Below are 19863 nucleotides of genomic sequence, written 5' to 3'. Positions count from 1 at the left end.
TTACAGCCACCCCATCTCCATCAGGTAAAGGAAGCTGGTCACCCAGACCTGCTCCCCTCTCCTCCCCGGGGGCAGACCTGGCCCCGCTTGGAGCCAAAGCACAGCTCACCCCATGTCAGACCTGCTCTCAGGGCTTCAAAAACACCCTGACCCTGCTCCTGAGCTAACTCCAGATCAGAGGGCACCGTAATGGTTCACCCAGACACATTTGCAGGTTCCCTCTGGAAGTGATGCCCAGGTGATGCCCACCTGCCCCACTGCTGTTTTACCCCACCCACCATCCCCTGCAGCCAGAACACACCACAGCCTCCAGGCAATTCACCCACAGCTGCCAAATTCAGCCCTGGGGGTCAGGTAGCGTCCAGGGCAGCTTCAGAGGGACCAGAGTCTCTCCTACTCCCAAGCAGGGCTGTGCCTCACTGGCATCCTTCCACCTCAATCCCATTAAGCCAAGCCCCAGCCCCAGCCGTGCCCAGCTCCAGATGGCTTCCAGGTGGGCTGGGAAGGCAGCCCCTGGCCAGCAGCTCGGTGGGGCTCCCTGCCACCAGCACAGCTGCCAGGGGGCTGCTGGTGACCCTCCTGGGAGCAGCACTGCCAGCCACTCTGACCACCCCTTCCCACAGCAAAGCCACCCTGCACAGAGCTGGAGATCCTGAATGAAACCCTCCCAGCTATGTGCTCCAGCTGCTTCACCAAGCGACTCTGCAGTGGCACAGGAACTGGAGCAGAGTCCCAGACCATTATCCCAAATATTCATCTCCCAGCCCCTCTTCTGTGCAGCTCTCCTTGGCTTTCTCAGTCTGTCCTGGCTCTCTCTACAGTCCAAGCAGGGGTTGCAGCTCCTATCGAAATGCTGGAGCCACCTCACCTTCCCTCCCCAGGAACCGGGAGTGTGTCTGCAACACTCTTGACGGTGCCTGCAACGATGCTCTGAGGCAACAACCTCAGGCCCAGCCACACACCCAGCACTGGAGAGTGATGCTGTGACACCAGGGGACAGTGCCACGAGCTGTTCTGCTGCCGTGATGGGGAGGCAGCTCTGCCTTGGGGCACACTCCAGCTTTTCGCTGAAATAAAGGATATTTTCACACCCAGGGCTTGGGATTCACCCGAAAATTGCCAGGCACTTTCAGTGCCGCTGACATTACGGAATAAGCAACACCTCACCCCACCTCTTGTCCCCTTCCAGCCCACAGGGGCTCAGCCAGCACAGCCCTGAGATGCTGCCCACCCCACCCCGGCGTGGGGAGCTCTGCTGAGGGCACCGCTCTGGGCCTTACCGGCCTGGTTGGTGGTGATGTTGACGGAGGCGAACTGCGGGGAGAAGGGGCTCTGGTCGGTGACGCCGTTGACGGCCTGGATCTCGAAGGTGTACTGGGTGTGTGCCAGCAGGTCGCTGATGTAGATGCGGGGCTCGGTGAGGCCCAGCTGGCGCGGGGCGAACTGCACGTTGTCCCCGCAGCGCGTGCAGGCCCCGCGCCCCGCGCCGCAGCTCTTGCAGATGATGTTGTACACCAGGTCCTCCCGGCCCCCGGAGTCCCGCGGAGGGCTCCACTCCAGCATCAGGGACGTCTCGTTCACGCTGGAGATCACGGCCTGGGGGGCGGACGGGATGGCTGGAAAGGGAACAGACAGGAAGGTGTGAGACAGCTGCACCCGCCCTGCTCCCCATCCCTGGGCAGAACTCTGCGTGAGCTGACCCGGGTGCTTCTCTTGGTGTCAGGGATGTGTGCAGCAAGCTGGACATCCAAAGGCAAGAGTGGGAATAAAACCAGTCCTCTTATCCCAGGCTAATTGGATTGTGTGACCGATGCCTTAGGTTTTAACTTTTTTACTTTTCAAATCCTGCACTGCCTGGTGTGTAACTCTGGAGTTTCTTGGAGCCTGTTAATTTCTGCTCTCTCGTGCTGGGTAGACATAACAAAGCCTCTCCAGGCCTGCTCTTCAAGGACACTCAGACTGTCCTGGGCCCAAAAAGTATAAACCACAAATCTCTGAGAGCAGGGCAAGCTGAGGGCAAACTAAAACCACATCATTAAACTGAAGCTTTAATTGGAGAATTAACCCTGATATGCAAATGAACCAAACCTATAAAAGTGTGAAGAACTCTTGACCTGTTGTCCATCTTGGGGTCCGTCTTGGCAACAGCCTCTGCCTCCCCAGGGTGTACCTTTGAAGGCCTTTCAAATAAATAACTATCTTTATTCCCTTAGTCCTGTCTAGTCTCTGTTTTTAGGTGGCCTCTCAAGGCATCACGACAGCCCTGGCAAAATTTACCAGTCAGTTTGTGTAGTAGGTTGTGTAGTACACCCCACTGGGATAGACACCTTTGTCAAGCATCTCTCGGTGCTTTGACTGATGATCATCTCCTTTCCCCACCACATGGTCCCCTCCCAGTTGCCCAGACCCACATACTGGTGCACGGCATGTCCACGGGATCAGCGTCGGCCCGGTAATATCCATTTCGGCACACGCAGTTTGTGGCCCCTTCCGAGGTTGTCCGGCTGTTGATGGGGCAGTGGACACACCCTTCATCCCCCTGGCTGGCCTTGAATGTCCCCAAGGGGCAGCCTGGAAGAGAAGGAGAGCAGTGTGAGCAACAAGAAGGGGGCTGGGGGGATGCCTGGAGCCCAACACTGCTGCCAAAACAACCCTTGGGGCTTTGCAGAGCCCAAAGGAAATCCTGACAACTGGAAGTGAACACAGTGGAGAAGGAGCAGCTGGTTGGAAGGCCCTGTGAAGGCACCTGCAGAGATGGGTTCCCCTGCAGACACCTCTGTCCCCACTCCCCAGCCATGAGTGCAGAACAGGGGTTGTAGGGATGCAGAGCGGATTTTTAGCCACTGCCACATAAGAAGATGTGAGTGGCTGTACCAGATCAGACCACGGACACCAGAATCCTCCCCTCAACAGCACCTGTCAGGGGGGTTTAGGTTGGATTTCAGGGAAAGGTTCTTCCCCCAGAGGCTGCTGGGCACTGCCCAGGCTCCCCAGGGAATGGGCACGGCCCCGAGGCTGCCAGAGCTCCAGGAACATTTGGACGGCATTGCCAGGCACAAGGTGGGATTGCTGGGGTGTCTGTGCAGGGTCAAGGGTTGGATTTGATCCCTGTGGGTTCCTTCCAGCCCAGGATATTCCATGATTCCATGACCACCCAAGGAGCAAGGCATGAACCAGGTGCACGTGTTGCCCACAACACTTCCCCACTCCTTTCTAAGATGCAGCTCCTTGCACTCAACACCCCACGTGGCTGTTTCTCCCACTAAGTTACCCACTCATTTTTGTATTCCCTGCAAATGTCCTGCACCTGTTTGAGCCCCAAAGAGCCCTGTGCTGTAACCACTTGCTGCAGGAAGAAACTGCTGCTCTCTGCTTCGAAGCCAAGCTGCCATTCCTGATGCCATCCCACACCTCCGTTGCCAATGGACGCTCAATCACCATCCACCTTGTCCACGACCTCTAGGGTTGTCCAAATCACTGTCATGCTCCACACTGCATAACAACATTCACTGTTTTATTCTCTTCTTTCTTCAGCAGTGCCCACATTATTTTTTAACCATGATGGTACCGACTGTGAAAGCCCCAAGATCTGTCGTGAGGGACACCGGGCCAACTCCCAGCTCATCTCTGTGCAGGTGTGTGTGAACTGGTCAACTGGAAGATGCCCCTGCCCATGGCAGATGGTCTTTAAGGTACCTCCAAGCCCAAACCATTCTGTGATTCCACCATTCCATGAACCTGGGGTTGTTTTCTCCCATTTGTATCACCTCAAGTCTTTTCAATTCCAACTGCCTTCTCACTCCCTGGTCACGCTGTCTCATAGGGTCCTTTTGCAACTCCCCACAGAGTTTTGTCTTCATGACTTTGTAGATGTGGGACATGGCTTAGTGGTGGACACGGCAGTGCTGGGTTGATGATCCTAGGGGGCATTTCCAACCTTAATGATTTTATGACTCAATATTACAAATGAATTGCTGGCTCTGCTGAGCAGTAGCAGCGGGCCCTCAACCCCACGTGTGTCCAGCCCCACAGGGTGGGCGAGGGGGCCATGGGGGTGTGTGGTGCCTACAGCTGGTGGTGGTGAAGGCTGGACCACGCTGTGATCCAGCACTCCCAGATCCAGCACTCATGGCTAAAAACAGCCCTGCAAAGCTCTCAGCACCAGAAAGTCCCCTCCAAGCCCAGGGATCACCAGTGCCCAAGGAAAAGCTCGGCTCGGAGCGTTCCTCTGTGGTTACTCCTGTTGTGACTTTCTGCTGCTGTTAATTCTGACACAGCCTGAAGAGCCTGGGGGGAGCCAGGTGGTTCCTGTGCTGAAACAAGTTTAACAAACTTCTCCTTCAGCCGCCTGCCAAGGCTCCCAGGAATGAGGCAGATCAGAAAACAGCCTGGGAAAAGCATTCACTGGGGTTGCTGTGAGCAAGAGCCATTGCTAAAAAGTAGCTATTTTTCATTTGGGAAAAAAGGAAAAAAAGAAGGGGTTTTTTTTTTCACTTTTCATCTCCCTTCCTCCGGAATTATCCTGAGTTTCCAATGAGAAAAGCTCTACAGAAAAATTCCATCAGCCTTCCCATTTGCACAGTCCTTCCTTCCTGTAATGATCAAAGGAGCTGTTGAAAAACGGGATTCTCCTCATGTTCCTGGACGTTTCCATCGATCCCTCACCCGTTCGATTCCATTCCTGACCCAGTTCCCTCGGGACCAGCCCATCTCAGAGCGTGTTAAGCTGTTGGGAGAGGTGATGGCTGGGCAGTTCTGCATTCCCCAGCAGCGATGGGGACATGATAACAGGCTTCCTGCACTAATACCAATATTTGACACACACAAAAAGACCAACATATAAAATTGCTCTCGTCTGGCAGCCTGGGCGAAATGCAGGGTCATCGCTGCAAGGATGGTTTCAGACAGGGGCCTCTTTCACCTTCCTGAGGTTTATTTTAAAAATAGCTACTTTCCTGTAATGCTTCTTCTGCATCAAGACAGAGAGACATCCAAAAAGTGCCCAGGCTGCGGAGTTTAGTGACTACTCCAAGGGATAAAAACATTCCCCACATTGGCCCTGGCACAGGTCAGTGGCTGGAGAGGGATAAAAACTGGGGCTCGGTGGTTGTTCCTCAAAAATACCAAGCTGGGACGCTGAAACTCTTTGCATGAGCCACCAAAACACAGCCAGGAGTTTTGGCAAGTCCCCTCCTCCCCAGTAGGTCCCGCATGGGATAAAACAATCCTGGAAAAATCAGGACTTCTCCAAAGTTAAATGTTCTGAAATCATGCGGAAAGACAGGAAAATCACTGAAATTTGACGCAAAGCCCTTTTTTTTACTGATTTATTTTTCTCAAGTAATGACAACCTGCAGAAGTAAAATAAATGAACGTTGTGTTCAAAACTGTTCTGCTCCCTCCAGGTCGTCCCCTGGGTGAGAAAACAGCTTTTCTTTTGGAATCCACCCAATTTCTTGTTTCCAGAGTAAACAGCACACCAAAAGCGAAATCTTCACACAGGGGCTAAACCCCCTTCTGCCTGAACAATGGGAATGTTCTCACCATGTGCTGGAAGCATCACAGAATCACAGAATATCCTCAGCTGGAAAGGGCCCACAAGGATCATCAGTCCCACCCCTGGCCCTGCACAGACACCCCAACAATCCCACCCTGGGCAGCCCCGGCAGCGGTGTCCAAATGCTCCTGGAGCTCTGGCAGCCTCGGGGCCGTGCCCATTCCCTGGGGAGCCTGGGCAGTGCCCAGCACCCTCTGGGGGAAGAACCTTTTCCTCATGTCCAGCCTGACACAGACATGAGGACACCCCAGCTTTCTGCCCTGGGAGGTGACAGCAGCTTTAGGACATTGCTCCTTTTCCTTAGGCCTGCAGCAAGGACATCCCTAGAAATTCCTGCTTGGAAAGAGGGAATGGAACCAGCGAAAGCACAGAAATTTTTACTTTATCGGAGCATCCCTCATCCCTGAAGGGCAATTACGGTGCTGGTGTCTCTGGCCCCATCACTGCAGCGGTTTCCCACACCTCCAGCACCAATGGGACGCTAACAGGGGTTCACAGGGGACAGATGGACCTTTAATTGCCTCGCTGCTGCACAGATCCCTGGATGGCTGCCTCGTTGGGATACGGCTTCGGAGGCAGCCTGCAGTCCTGGCTGTGGCTCTCTCCAGCAAGGCTGGGAATGCTGAGCAGCACCGGGGGTCCTTGCTTCCCATTCACTCATTCCCAGGGCATGGAAAGGTGGTCGTGCCTGGGAAGGCACGTGCTTTGGGAATCACAGAACCACAGAACAAACTCAGCTGGAGCGGACCCACAAGGATCATCAATTCCAGCTCCTGAAGGGAAGAACCCACGGAGGATCCTGCCCTCCCTGCAGAGGACCACGCCAGGATGTGGGAGGCAAGGCCACCTCTGCTGCTGGCACCAAGCTTCCAGCCCTCCTGTCCCAGGGCAGCTCAGCAGGGAAAGGCATCCCACGGCTCAGGAGAAGCCTTTGGCCAAACGTGCAGGAGGGGCCACAGAGGGGTTCCCTGTTCCCTCATGTCTCACTGCCTCTCTCCAACCAACTGTTTAATTAATCCAGTGTGAGCTGGGCAGGCTCCAAACAGGCTCCTCTGCATCCCAAACTGCCCTGGCCTTCAGAGCCCAGGCCCCTCCTGGAAACAGCTCTGAGCAAACAGCTCCCTCCTGCAATAAAGTTCCTAAAATGGCACCTTCAGCCTGTGCTGAGGGCTCTGAGGAAGGAAGGATTCTCCTCGCCCCCTCTGTCTGGCCCTGTTTCTCCTGGCAGCAAGGATCCCTGCACTCCAGCGAGGCATTTTTAAAGGCTGATGGAAACCAGGCAGTCCTGGCTCTGTCAGGATCTGCCAGGAGCCTTAAATCCCCAGCCTTATCTCCCCACTGGCTCCTTTCTCCCTGCGGGGCCGGGGCTGGGGGCTGGCTCTGCAGCTTCCCTGCTGTTGCAGGACCCAGGGCCGGTCGCCCTGGCCACATCCTGCCCCTCGCCCTCCTCTGTGGGTTCGGGGTCCCTCTTCATGCTTTTGGGATCCCCCCTCCATGCCCTTGGGGTCCCTGTCCCACAGGCACCCTCATCACCCCACAAACCCTACCCCACAGTGCTGCTCCCACTCTGACCCCACATGGAATGAGTCCCACAGATATGCTCTTATGGAGAATAATGAAAAGAATATCCTGGGCCAAGCCAGGAGGAGCATGGCCAGGACATCAGGGAAGGTATTTTCCTTTCCCTTGCCAGGCAATGGGGATGCTGCCATGGCTGGACTAGGGTTGCCCAGTTCAAGGGTGATATGGAGAAGCAGGAGAGTCCAGTGGAGGGTCACCAAGACGGTCATCCCTGGGGCACAGGACATAGGGGAGGTGGGAAGAGCTGGATGGGGTAACTGGGGATACCGGGGTAAGGGGGGATCTAACTGCACCTGCTGACGACAGACCCAAACACTTCTCAGGGTGCCAGACCCTGCAACACAGGACAAGGACCACAAGTTCAGGCAGGACATTAGGAAAATCCCCTTCTCCAAAAGATGGTGCTGGCCTGGGAGAGGGGTGGTCGAGTTCCACCCTTGGGCAGAATTCCACGGCTGCCTTGAGCTCATGCTGGTGGCAGCCCCAGTGCAAATGGGGGCTGGACATGAGACCCCAGACCCTCCCTCACCAGCACTTCTAGTTCTCTACTGTTTGTGGGGTGTGGGGTATTTCATGGAATCATGGAATGACAGGATGGTTTGGACTTGAAGGGACCTTAAAGCTCATCTCAGGTTCAATTCCCTTCCACTATCCCAGGCTGCTCCAAGCCCCATCCAACCTGGCCTTGGGCACTGCCAGGGATCCAGGGGCAGCCACAGCTGCTCTGGGCACCCTGTGCCAGGGCCTCCCCACCCTCACAGGGGAGAATTCCTTCCCAATCTCCCACCTAAATTTACTCTCTTCCACTTTAAAGCCATTTATGATGTTCTATGCAGAACTATTATGTCCAACCAGCTCTGAATTTCCTCCTTTTTCCTTTCATCAACCATACCCTGCTTGGAAGATGAGGTGGGTGTTGCAATGACATTGTCACTTTTCCCATATTCTGCTCCATTCTGTCCCTCGCACCTTGACCCTTGTTTTCAGTTCTGCATCCAAACAGGTCTCACTTTGTCTCACTTGTAAATTTGTCCATCCTCTGCTTGTTCCTGTCCCCTGTCCCTCACCTGATGGTGTTTGTCCTCGTAGTGAAAGGGTGGCCTTTGGACAACCCAAAGGAGCAACACTGCCTTTGGATCCACTTCCAACTCTTTCCCAGTGTCCCCAGCCTGGAGGGTGCTGCAGGGATGAGGACTCGGTCTGGCCTTGAGGAGGCAGGAGATGACACCTGAGCCCTCTGGGTCCTGGAGCTGGCTGCCAGCTTGCAAAGAGCGAGGAGTGGGACCTGTAGGTGCCAGCTCTCTGCACTGTCCCCTCCCAGGGCCACATGGGTCCTCCGGTTTCCTTAGGGATAAATTTAATTGGCAGCCTACGCTGTTACCTCATCCTCAGATAAGCAATTAATGCCACTGCCAGGTGCTGTCACTGCCAACAGCTCTGACAGCATTTGGAGAGCAGGGGAGGGAAATACAGGAGGGAAAACAGGGTTAAATGAGATTTACTGGAGGGGAACCTCCATGATGTGGATTACAGAATTGTCAATAGCGGGAGAGGTCCCAACTCAAATGTTCCTGTTTAACCCCATCATTCTCCATGGGATGGGAATGGAAGCAAGACAGGACAGGCTGCAAAAGCATCCTGGCTCACAGACACGTCCCCACTGACAGGGCCAACACCCTGCATCTCAGCAGCAGCTCCAGGACATCACCTGGGTCCCATCACCTGCCCACGGGCACCGCTGCTCCAGCCTCACAGCTGGAGGTGCCAGCACTCCAAACTCCACATTCCCTGCAATGGTGCTCCCCACCAGCCCCCTCACCTGCCCCAGCTCCATCCCAGGCTCCCACAGACACAACTCCCTCAAAAGTGCCCTATGTGTCCACAGCTCGCAGTGGTTTAAGAGCTCACATCTCATTCTCAGCATCATCTCCTGTGTCCCTTGGTCCCCGGGAAGAGGGACAGCACTGGGAGAGCATGGGGCGGTGACAGGACCTTAGTGCTGGGGTGTCACAGAGGTTTGGAGGGGACACGGCAGGGCAGAGTGATGCCCTGCTCTGGGAGCTCCCCAAAACACACCACGCTGGAAGGTCCTGCAAGGGATAAATATACCCTGACCTCTGGCCAGGCTGTCCTCAGCCCAAAGCTCCACAGACCAAGGGCCAAGCGTCCATCCTTTGGACACCACGGAACAAACCGATGGTGCTCCTCACACACCAAATCCAGGCAGGTACAGTTCCATGCTCTCCTGAGAGCATCCCCAGCCTTGGGCAGGACCAGCCTCATCCCAGCCCCAGCAGCTCCCTCCCAGTGCTGTGCTCCAGCACAGAGCTGAGCTCTCACCTGGGAGAGGCTTCCCTGCAAATTCCCCCCCGCAGGTCCCCGGGGTTCACAAGGTCACCTCCCTTCCAGCACTGCTCCCAAGTTCAGGCATCTGGTGAGCCCAGCACACCTGTGGGCAACACACCTGCGAGTCCCCCCCGTGCTGCTGGGGGGAGGGCACATCCATCAGTGCTGATGGGATTTGGCTGTCAGAGAGAAATGCCTGGAATTTCTTACCTGCCCGGTCAGCCTGGTTCAGCCTCCCCAGCCTGTCACGGGTTCTTAAAGAGAAATGGAAAGTTTTCTGTCCCTGCCTAAGCATGGGGGACTGGGATGTCACCAACATCCTCAGAGTACGGATGGAGAGGACCATAATCCAGCATTTTTATCCTGTCAGGGCTGTCCATACACAAGGGGAGAGGACCTCCCTGTCCCTATTTGGGGTCAGTCTCCTCTCCCAGGTATCAAGCAAAAGAACAAGAGGAAACAACTTCAAATTGTGCCAGGAGAGGTTTAGATTGAATATTAAGGAAAATTTTGTCATGGAAAGAATGGTCAGGTACTTGCACAGGCTGCCCCGTGCAGTGGTGGAGTCACCATCCCCAGAAGCGCTCAAAAAACATGTGGATGTGGCACCTGGGGACGTGGGTTAGTGGTGGCCCTGGCAGTGCTGGGTTAATGGTTGGACTCAACCTTAGAGAGCTTTTCCAACCTTAGTGATTCCATGATTCTCTGGTTCTGTCCCAAGGAGATGTGGATCTGCGTGTCCATCATGCTGCTGTGACCAGGGCTGGATGCAGCCCAAAGGCTCAGCTCACTGCACACTTCCAGAGGCCTCCGTGGGAAGCTGAAACCAGGGGGTGAGTTCAGAGCTCAGGAGCGCAGTGCTGGTGGCAGCAGATGCCTCAAACTCCTGGCTCCTGCAGACACCTGAAGAGCAGCCCAGGATGTAGCTGCTCCAAGGCCAAGCTCAGCAGCTCAGTGCTCTCCTGAAGCAGGACATTCCCCACCCCAGGAATGCCAGGTGCTGCTGGCCCAGGAGCAATCCCAGTGCCAGGCACGGGGGGAGCAGAACGCTGCCAGTGCCTGCACAGTGTCAACCTCCAAACCTTGGCTTGGCAGCTTGGCACACACAGGAGGAACCAGAGCTCCAGGGGCTGGAAAACAGCATTGCCTGGGAGCCCTGGGGTGACTCGCATGGAGTGGGGGAGGACTGGGGCACTGCTTTCATCTCTGGGGTCCCAGCACAGGAAGGACGTGGAGCTGCTGGAGTGAGTCCAGAGAAAGCCACAGAGAAGCTCTGAGGGCTGGAGCCCCTCTGGAGCCAGGCTGGGAGAACTGGGAGTGCTCACCTGGAGAAGAGAAGGCTCCCGGGAGAGCTCCGAAGCCCCTTGCAGGGCCTAAAGGGGCTCCAGGAGAGCTGCAGAGGGACTGGGGACAAGGGATGGAGGGACAGGACCCAGGGAATGGCTTCAAATGGACAGAGGGCAGGGTTAGGTGGGATATTGGGAAGGAATTCCTCCCTGTGAGGGTGGGCAGGCCCTGGCACAGGGTGCCCAGAGCATCTGTGGCTGCCCCTGGATCCTTGGCAGTGCCCAAGGCCAGGCTGGACAGGGCTTGGAGCAGCCTGGGACAGTGGAAGGTGTCCTTGCCATGGCAGGGAGTGGATTGGGATGAGCTTTAAGGTCCTTCCAACCCAAACCATTCTGGGAGTCTACGATTTTATTTTCATATTTCAAACACGCTGCTCAGGCCAGCAGCACGTCTCTTTTCTCTTGATGCAAACACTGAAGCACTGTGGACTCACACTGACTATTCTGAGCCAGCTTTCTCCTAGAGGTCTCCCGAAGAATTCAGGACCTTCACATTTTGTTACTTTGTTTGGTCTTGTTTAATTGTTTCCCCAAGCTTGTGCCTGGGAAAGCTCTGCCTTGGGAGAGGGGCAATGTTAACCATTACAGGAACACTTCCCAAGGGTTTAACACAGGGAAAGGAACAAACCAAGCAGGCAAGTGGTGACATCAAAGTTGCACTGATGGAAATCCCCTAATCCTATAAATCCTTCCCGCTTTAATTGGTGTTAAAACAAAGATAATCTTATCTCAGCCCTATAAAAGAAGGGATAGGATGTTCTTTCTAAAAGCCTCTCTAGAAGCCCTCGTAAACTTGACAAACATTCCGTGTTTCCAGCCCAAGGAGAACAACTTTAATCCTAAAGGAAACAGGAAAGCAAAAAGGGATCTTTTCCTGGACAAGAGCCCTTTAAGTGTCCCCAGCCCCCATGGTCCTGGTGCCAATCTGGAGTCACACCCCGGCACTGTGGGGGTGCTGGGGACAGGCACAGACCCCCCAGGACCAGACATGGACTGGGGGCACCAGAGCAGGCATGGACCAGGCAGTGTCTGCACATCCCCAGGTCTGAGCAGAGCCAGGATCAGACCCGGGATGGATTTGTGCCTCCCCCTCCAGGTACTCCACGTGCATCTGCGGCTGCCCAATGTTTTTACCTGTCTCGTCTCCACTCCCTTGTCCCAGATGTTGGAGGAGCAGTTTCAGAGCCTGCAATGGGGTCTCTGAAGGAACCCCCACCTGACCCAGAGGCCCCAGTCCAGTGCGCAGCCAATGGCACTATTCCCAAATCGCTCTGCCTTGACTTCCCCCGCACCACGAGCCCTCCCACCCCACGCTCCCTTCCCCATCTCCAGCAGAGCCCTGCAGACCCCCTCCAGGTGTCCTTCCCAGGGCACAAGCAGCTCTTCCAGGTGGAGCTGGGGGTGGCCAGGAACCCTTGGAGTGGGAGCAGGCATGTTTAATCATCACATTTTAATGCTGCTTAGCACCCAGTTGGGACAGGTTCAAAGTGCCAGTTGGTTTGGCGCCAGCAGCCACTTTCCAGATGACAGCACTGCTCTGTGTCAGCCCTGGGTGCTGAGCGGAACTGGCAGAAGGGTGATTAAAAATGGGCCATTATGGTGGGTTAAGTCACTGGAGGAGCTGCACAGAACCTTTCCTTCCTGGCCTGCAGTGAGTAGAGAAGCTGCGGGGAGGCAGCACGGTTCACATTGCCCACCTGTGCTTGCCAAAATGCCCCGAAGGAGGCTTAGGAAAGGCAAAACCTCAGGAGAACCAACCTTCCTCCAAAAAGAGCTCCCAAGTGCACTGGCAATGGAGGGCTGTTCCAGGGAAGGCCACCAGGATGCTGGAGCACATGGTGGGCAAGGAGAGGCTGAGGATGGATGTGAGCCTGGAGAAGAAAAGGCAAAGGAGAGACCTTGCTGCTGTCTGCGGGGTGTGAGGAAGATGGAGCCAGACCTCAGAAGGAAGGCAAGACTCAAGCTGGCACATGGAAAATTCCAGCTTGACACAAGGACATTTTTCACCACGAGGGAGGTCAAGTACTGGGAGGAGGGACCAGAACAGGGATCCACATCCTCGGAGACAGTCACAGCCTCTCCCTGGGAACTGAGCTGCTTTCCTGCCACTCCAGCTGCCCACAGCCAACTGAGCTTCCACTTCTCAAGGTCCAGGAATAGTCTTCAGGAGCAGACTGGGAAAAAATTCACTTTCCCCTTTGTTAAAGCAATCCCAGTGGAAGCGAGGTCCCTTCCCCACAGCGGAGCCCCTCGGTGCTGTCACCACCATGGCTCAGGGACTGCAGAGCCAGCCTGCGACTCCAGCTCCGCTCCACAACTCCATCTGTCCCTGCCACCTCGGATTCCCTCACATCCCAACAGCCACAATTCTGGTGCTCAGACGTTTTCAGGGCTTCCCCAGCAACCTGAGCTGAAGCAGCTCCAGCCAGCAGTGAGCTGACATTGGGACACTGTGTTTGTTCTTGCAGAGTGAACTGCAAGGATAACCCAAAATCGCTGTGCCCACAGGCACCTGAGCTGCCAAAAAGCTGGGGCTCCATTGAAACAGGCCCCTCATGGCTGGGATCATTAAGGTTGAAAAGCCTTCTGAGATCCTCTGAGTCCAACTGCCAACACAGCACTGCCAGGGCCACCACCAAATACCACACCCACAGACACATTGAACAATTCCAGGGATTGGTGATTCCATCACTGCCCTGGGCAACCAGTGTCAATGTCTGAGCACCCTTTCCGTGAAGGAACTTTCCCTAATATCCAATCTAAACCTCCCCTGGCCCAGCCTGAGGCCGTTCCCTCTCTCCTGTACCTGTTCCCTGCCAGCAGAGCCCGACCCCCCCGGCTGCCCCCTCCTGTCAGGGACTTGTGCAGAGCCCCAAGGTCCCCCCTGAGCCTCCTTTGCTCCAGGCTGAGCCCCCCCAGCCCCCTCAGCTACTGCTCATGAGACCTGTGCTCCAGCCCCTTGACCAAGGAAGTCCAAGGAAGGAAGACACATCTCTGCAATCAACACAGGAATTTTTGATAGAAAACAGGAAATACGATGTGGGGCTGTACAATGAAGACTAAGAAAACCACTGTCACCTCCAACTCTTCCCAAAGAGCATCTTGAACCATCCCACACATGAGAACCACCAGCATGGCCATGTCAAGATCACCCTGTGCCAGGGACGTGCATGTAAGGAAAGATAAAGTAGGGATTTTAGACATTATTTCCTAGGAAATCTTTTATAAAGCCTCCCTGTGTAGCAGGAGTGTAACGACTGCCACAATTCATGGCTGTACAAACACCCAGGAGCAATTCCCACTGTCTACATTCCCTGTGCACTCCATGTGTCATTGGGCTGTAGTGCTTGTGCAGCATCGAGGGCTGTGAGGGATCAACATCAGAGGGAGGAAGCTGAGCCCTCAGTCCCCAGGCCCCCATTCCACTGATAACTTTCTCTGAAAGGATGCTCTGATGAGGGAAAACCAGCAGCAAATAATTATCTCTCTAAATCCATCAGGAGCAGTGCTCAATGGAGGGATCTGAGAGCTGAGCATGCCGGAAAACAGATGGGAAGAGGCAATTTTCAACAGCTCATAATTCCCATTATTTGGGTGGGTTTTGCCTGCATCCATCAAAATGCACCTTCCACATCTGAAAGCTTTCTTCCACCAGATTTCATACGTCCAAACTCCAAGATCTTCCTACTCCCACTGGAAAGCAGCACAAGGAACTTGAGACAGAAAAGATGTGAGGTAGCTCAAAGAGAAGGTTGGGAGATGCTGGCTGGTGTCAGCCATGCGAAGGTTGAACCCAGCCCCTGCCTCTGTGCATTTAAAGTAACTCTCTGTAAATCAGGGTCTTCCCTGCTTCCCAGATTTCCAGGGCTCTCCCCCTGTGCTTGAGGGCTGGCTGCCAGCCCCGGCGTGAGCACGGAACAGGTTCCCAGAGATGCCAACAAAGCCATCAAGGACAGAGAGTACAAATGAACCCCCGTGAATAATAACCAAAATAGCCTCAAATAAAGTTGCTGCTGCCCCCAGGAAAAGGCAATTCATATTTTTATAATGAAAATTAATTCTGAACCAAAAATGACAGTGAAGGAGTAAAAATGCATCTTAAAAAGTCATGAACTGGCAGCAGTGGCTTTAAATTAGTCAGCAGGAAATACAGCAGTTGGTAAAAGCAGTGGAAAGAACAGGGTCCTTAAGACTAACAGCAACAAGATGGGAATCAAGAACACAAGAAAAATGAAGCCATAGTCAAGAGATGGGCCTGCCCCCAAAATATGGGAAAATCATCCACTGTGCCACAGAAAGAAAGGGATATTTAACCACATAGTGTGTGCATGGAGAGGGATTGTTTCATAACCAACACTTCCCTAAAATTTTCCATTCCTCCTGGTGTAGGAGGAACATCAGCTATGGGCTGCCCGAGCAGGATTAGATAACTGGGACCCAAGAGCTTTAAGGCTCAGCCAAGGAACTCTGTGATGCGGCTGCTGGTGTTTATGAAATCCCGCACTGTGAGGCCATTCCAGGGAAGCAGACACATGGATCATGCCACGCCAAAGGATCTCCAAGGGCAGGAGGTGCTCAGCTCTCCTGGCCAAGGTGATGGCACCACTGCCAGGGGTGAAGAGTGGAACAAGCGACTTGAAATAAAGTCCCCTGATACCTTTTCTTGGTGTTATTTGGCTCTGCAGAGTGGGCTCAGACACTCGGAGCATCCTCCCAGCCCCGTTCTGCACAACGTGGTTCTTGGATTACGTGCTACAGAGAAACCAGGATGGGAGACAGCGAGGGGGCTGCAGAAAACATGCTGAGTGTGAGGGCCCAGCATGGAGCTGCAGCAATGGATCCACAAGATCTCAGATGGAGAGGACCCTCTGCTCTGCTCTGGTGAGATGCCCCTGCAGAGCTGCCCCCAGCCCTGGGGTCCCAGCACAGGAAGGACGTGGAGGTGTTGGAACAAGTCCAGAGGAGGCCACGGAGCTGCTCCAAGGGCTGAAGCCCCTCTGCTCTGGAGCCAGGCTGGGAGAGCTGGGGGAGTTCACCTGGAGAAGAGAAGGCTCCAGGGAGAGCTCAGAGCCCCTTGCAGAGACTAAAGGGGCTCCAGGAGAGCTGCAGAGGGACTGGGGACAAGGCATGGAGGGACAGGACACAGGGAATGGCTTCAAATGGACAGAGGGCAGGGTTAGGTGGGATACTGGGAAGAAATTGCTCCCCTGTGAGGGTTTGGAGGCCCTGGCACAGGGTGCCCAGAGCAGCTGTGGCTGCCCCTGGATCCCTGGCAGTGTCCAAGGCCAGGCTGGATGGGGCTTGGAGCAGCTGGGACAGTGGAAGGTGTCCCTGCCGTGGCAGGGGTTTGAATGAGATAAGCTTGAAGGTCCTTTCAACCCAAACCATTCTGGGATCCTTTGAAGACAGAGAGTGCCCAACGCATTGGGTCAGGCCTGGATGTGATGTGAGAACTTGCACAGGCAGTGTGGCACAAACAACAATTTCCCTCTGCAGCGAAAATGCAGAGATTTGGGCTTCTTAATCCTCAGGCTGCCTGAGCACTGAGCTCACTTGGCTGAGAGGGGTCCCAGTCGTTCTCCAGGGACCTTCACTGCCTTTCCCCAAGGTTAGCCACTCCCAAAGCCCATGGCATGGCTGGGGCTGACACCAGGATTTCCTCTGTCTGCAGAGGAGAGGGGGAAGGCAGCCACGCTGCCTCGGTGAGAAGCAGCTGGGATATTTGGAAAAGGGGCTGCGGTCGGAGAAGGGTTTTCTTCAAAGCACGAGACTCCTGGAGCAGTTCCAGGCAGAGCTGGGAGCAGGACAGATGGCAGAGCCCCACTAATCCAGACGGGCAAGCCAAGCCCAGCACTGTGCAGCTCCCTGGGACGCTGCCAAGCGCCAGCTCCCGCTTGCAAGGCCCCACTGGCTCGTACAGATTAACCCAGCCCCGAGAAGGTCCCGTGGGGAGACACTCCTGTTTGGGAAGATTTGAGCTCTGATTGATGAAGGATGTGGGACTGGAGCAGAGAGAAGCGAGCAGAGCCAGGCTGGAGCATGGAGTGCACATCCCAGCCCTCTCCTGCTGTAATCCTCACCAGCAGAGTGCAAACCCCTGAAATTCCCCAACCTGACACATCCCCATCCTTCATCCCAGCAGGAACGTGCTGCAGTGCAGGGATGTTAACAAGGAATTGCCTTATTAGTAGGGGAGGACCTCACTGCTCTCAACAACTGCTTGTAAGGAGGTGGTTGTAAGGTAGGGGCTGGACTCTTCTCCCAGTAACAAGTGATGGGACAAGAGGAAATGGCATCAAGTCGTGCCAAGGAAGGTTTAGATTGGGTATCAGGAAAAATTTCTTCATGGAAAGGGTATTGGACCAGGCTGCCCTGGGCAGTGCTCACCATCCCTGGAAGTGTTCAAAGCAGGTTTAGAGGTGGTGCTCAGGGACAGGATTTAGTGGTGGACCTGGCAGTGCTGCATGAACAGTTGGACCCGATGGTCTTAGAGGACTCTTCCAATCTGCTCCTGCTTCTTTTGGCTCCCTCTGCAATGCTGCAGAGCCTGGGTTTCCACAGAAAGGCAATGTCACGGGCAAGGACACACAGACTGACTGCAGGCAGCTTGCTAGGCAGAGCTCTGCTTGGCAGGACAAGGACCAAGAGACCCTGTTTTGCCATCAGCAACTCTGCCAGGACTAAACACAAGCTCCTCCAGCATCTTTAGGATGCTTCGACTCTTCCTACCTTGTGACTTCTCCTCCCCCCACTCTCTGGGGTACCTCAGGCCACTGCTTTTGCTCCTGTGATTTCGTGCCAGGGCCTCCCCACCCTCACAGGGAAGAATTTCTAATCTAAACCTCTTCTCTTTCACTTTAAAGCCAGAAGTCCTCGACTGGAGCTCCTGGTACAGAAATGCCCAAAGACAAATGAAGGTGCCCAGTGGCATGAGAGCCATGGGCCTTCCACAGCTGCCAGCCAAGCACGGAGCAGTGACAGCTCCTTGTGTCTCTGTCTCAAGGAGACCTCGCATCACTGGTCCTGGGCTCCTCTATGAGGAAAGGCTGGGAGAGCTGGGGGTGCTCACCTGCACAAGAGAAGGCTCCAGGGAGAGCTCAGAGCCCCTTGCAGGGCCTGAAGGAGCTCCAGGAGAGTTGGAGAGGGACTGGGGACAGGGGATGGAGGGACACGACACAGGGAATGGACAGAAGGCAGGGTTAGATGGGATATTGGGAAGGAATTCTCCCCTGTGAGGGTGGGGAGGCCCTGGCACAGGGTGCCCAGAGCAGCTGTGGCTGCCCCTGGATCCCTGGCAGTGCCCAAGGCCAGGTTGGACAGTGCTTGGAGCAGCCTGGGATAGTGGGAGGTGTCCCTGCCGTGGCAGAGGTGGGACTGGATGAGCTTTAAGGTCCCTTCCAACCCAAACCATGGGGTCTGACTGGTCCCTCCAGGCAGTGAGCAGCAAATCCAAGTGGGCACAGCTGTCCCAGGGAACCCCTGGCTCTCCCCGTGCCCCAGAGCAGGGATCACCAAACCACGGACCAGGCTGCACGCACAATCCAGCAGCGGGAGAGGGCTGGAGGCAGCTCATGGTGTGTCCCTCAGCCTGACCACGGGCCCTGGTCCAGCCCACACAGCCTGTCCTGGGGGCACACGCTGGGCTGGGGCTGTGCCCTGGGGACTGCTCATCCCTGGGAAGCACCAGCACACAGAGCACAGCAGGGCCCTGTGCTGGCCACCACTGCCCTCCAGTCCATCCCAGCACAGGCAGTGCCATGGAACTGGAACCCAGATACTCCCAGGACTGCTCTCGCTGGTCTAGAGCTGAAAATTAAATTAAAACCGCGACAGGGACAGTTAATTAAAGCAGATTAGTGCGAGACTAATTAGGGACGCTGACACTGCAACCATCAAGCCCTGTGATGTTAATTAGCTGTTCATTAATGTCAGCTCCCTGTTCAGTACAGAAATATGAACTGCTGATCTCCTGGGCTTCACGTGCAGCAGAGCACACGGGATCACTCGGTCACCTCCCCCGGGGGAGTGTCCCGCCTTGTCACCACCCCGCAGAAACACTGTCACCAACAACGGTGTCACCCTCACCACCACCGAGACACTCCCCACCACCCGTGAGAGCCTCACCACCACCACCAGCAGGGCCCTCACCGCCAGCACCAGTGAGACCCTCACCACCAACACTGAGAGCCTCACCACCACCAAGAGAGAGACCCTCACCACCACCCAGCACAGAGACACAGCCACCACTGACAGAAATACGCCGTCCCCACCCTGTGCCCCATAGCCAGGAGGGCCCCCCCACAGCACCATGCACAGCAGGACAGCCCAGCACCCCCTGTGAGCGCTGGCCATGTCCCTCATGGACACCTTGCCCCGTGTCACTGTCAGGAAGCTGAGTAATGCCCAGCATCCACCCACAGCACTTCCTAAAACTGGCACCCACTGACTCCCACAAGATGGACAGACCTTGTTTCTCCTCATCCTAAGCCTTGAAAAGGTACTAGGAGATAGAATTATGGAGTTGTTGGGGTTGGAAAAGCCCTCTAAGATCACGGAGTCCAACTGTCAACCCAGCTCTGCTGTGTTCACCACTAACCCATGTCCCCAAGTGCCACACCCACATGTTTTTTGAACGCTTCCAGGGATGGTGACTCCATCACTGCCCTGGGCAGCCTGGTTCAGTGCATGATCACCTTTTTCATGAAGAAATTTTTCCAGTATCCAGCCTGAACTTCCCCAGCACAGTTTGAGGGTTTGAGGCCATTCCCTCTCCTCCTGTCCCTGTTCCCTGCCAGCAGAGCCCGACCCCCCCGGCTGCCCCCTCCTGTCAGGGAGTTGTGCAGAGCCACAAGGTCCCCCCTGAGCCTCCTTTGCTCCAGGCTGAGCCCCTTTCCAGCTCCCTCAGCTGCTTCTGGAGCTCCAGACCCTTCCTCAGTCCTTTTCCTTCCCTGGACACGCTCCCATCCCACCATTGTGGCCAGAGTTGGGACACAAAGAATAAGGCTGGAGGACACTGAAAAACCACTGAGATCC

General features: G+C 55.2%; 1 protein-coding gene across 1 annotated transcript in view; it reads right to left on the bottom strand.

Annotated features, from left to right (window-relative positions):
- EPHB2 (EPH receptor B2) overlaps positions 1 to 19863 on the bottom strand; it is a 128649-nt gene that overhangs the window by 42629 nt on the left and 66157 nt on the right. The window contains 2 exon segments of the mRNA XM_042015833.1: positions 1281 to 1616; positions 2416 to 2571. Coding sequence (XP_041871767.1) covers positions 1281 to 1616; positions 2416 to 2571 — 492 coding nt within the window.

Source organism: Corvus kubaryi, unplaced genomic scaffold (assembly GCF_017639235.1).
Source record: "Corvus kubaryi isolate FWS band 111438036 unplaced genomic scaffold, C.kubaryi_AGA036_p1.0 split3-37344, whole genome shotgun sequence".
NCBI classification, from domain to species: Eukaryota; Metazoa; Chordata; class Aves; order Passeriformes; family Corvidae; genus Corvus; species Corvus kubaryi.
Note: the sequence above shows the minus strand (reverse complement) of the source record. Positions and strands in the feature narration are given on the sequence as shown.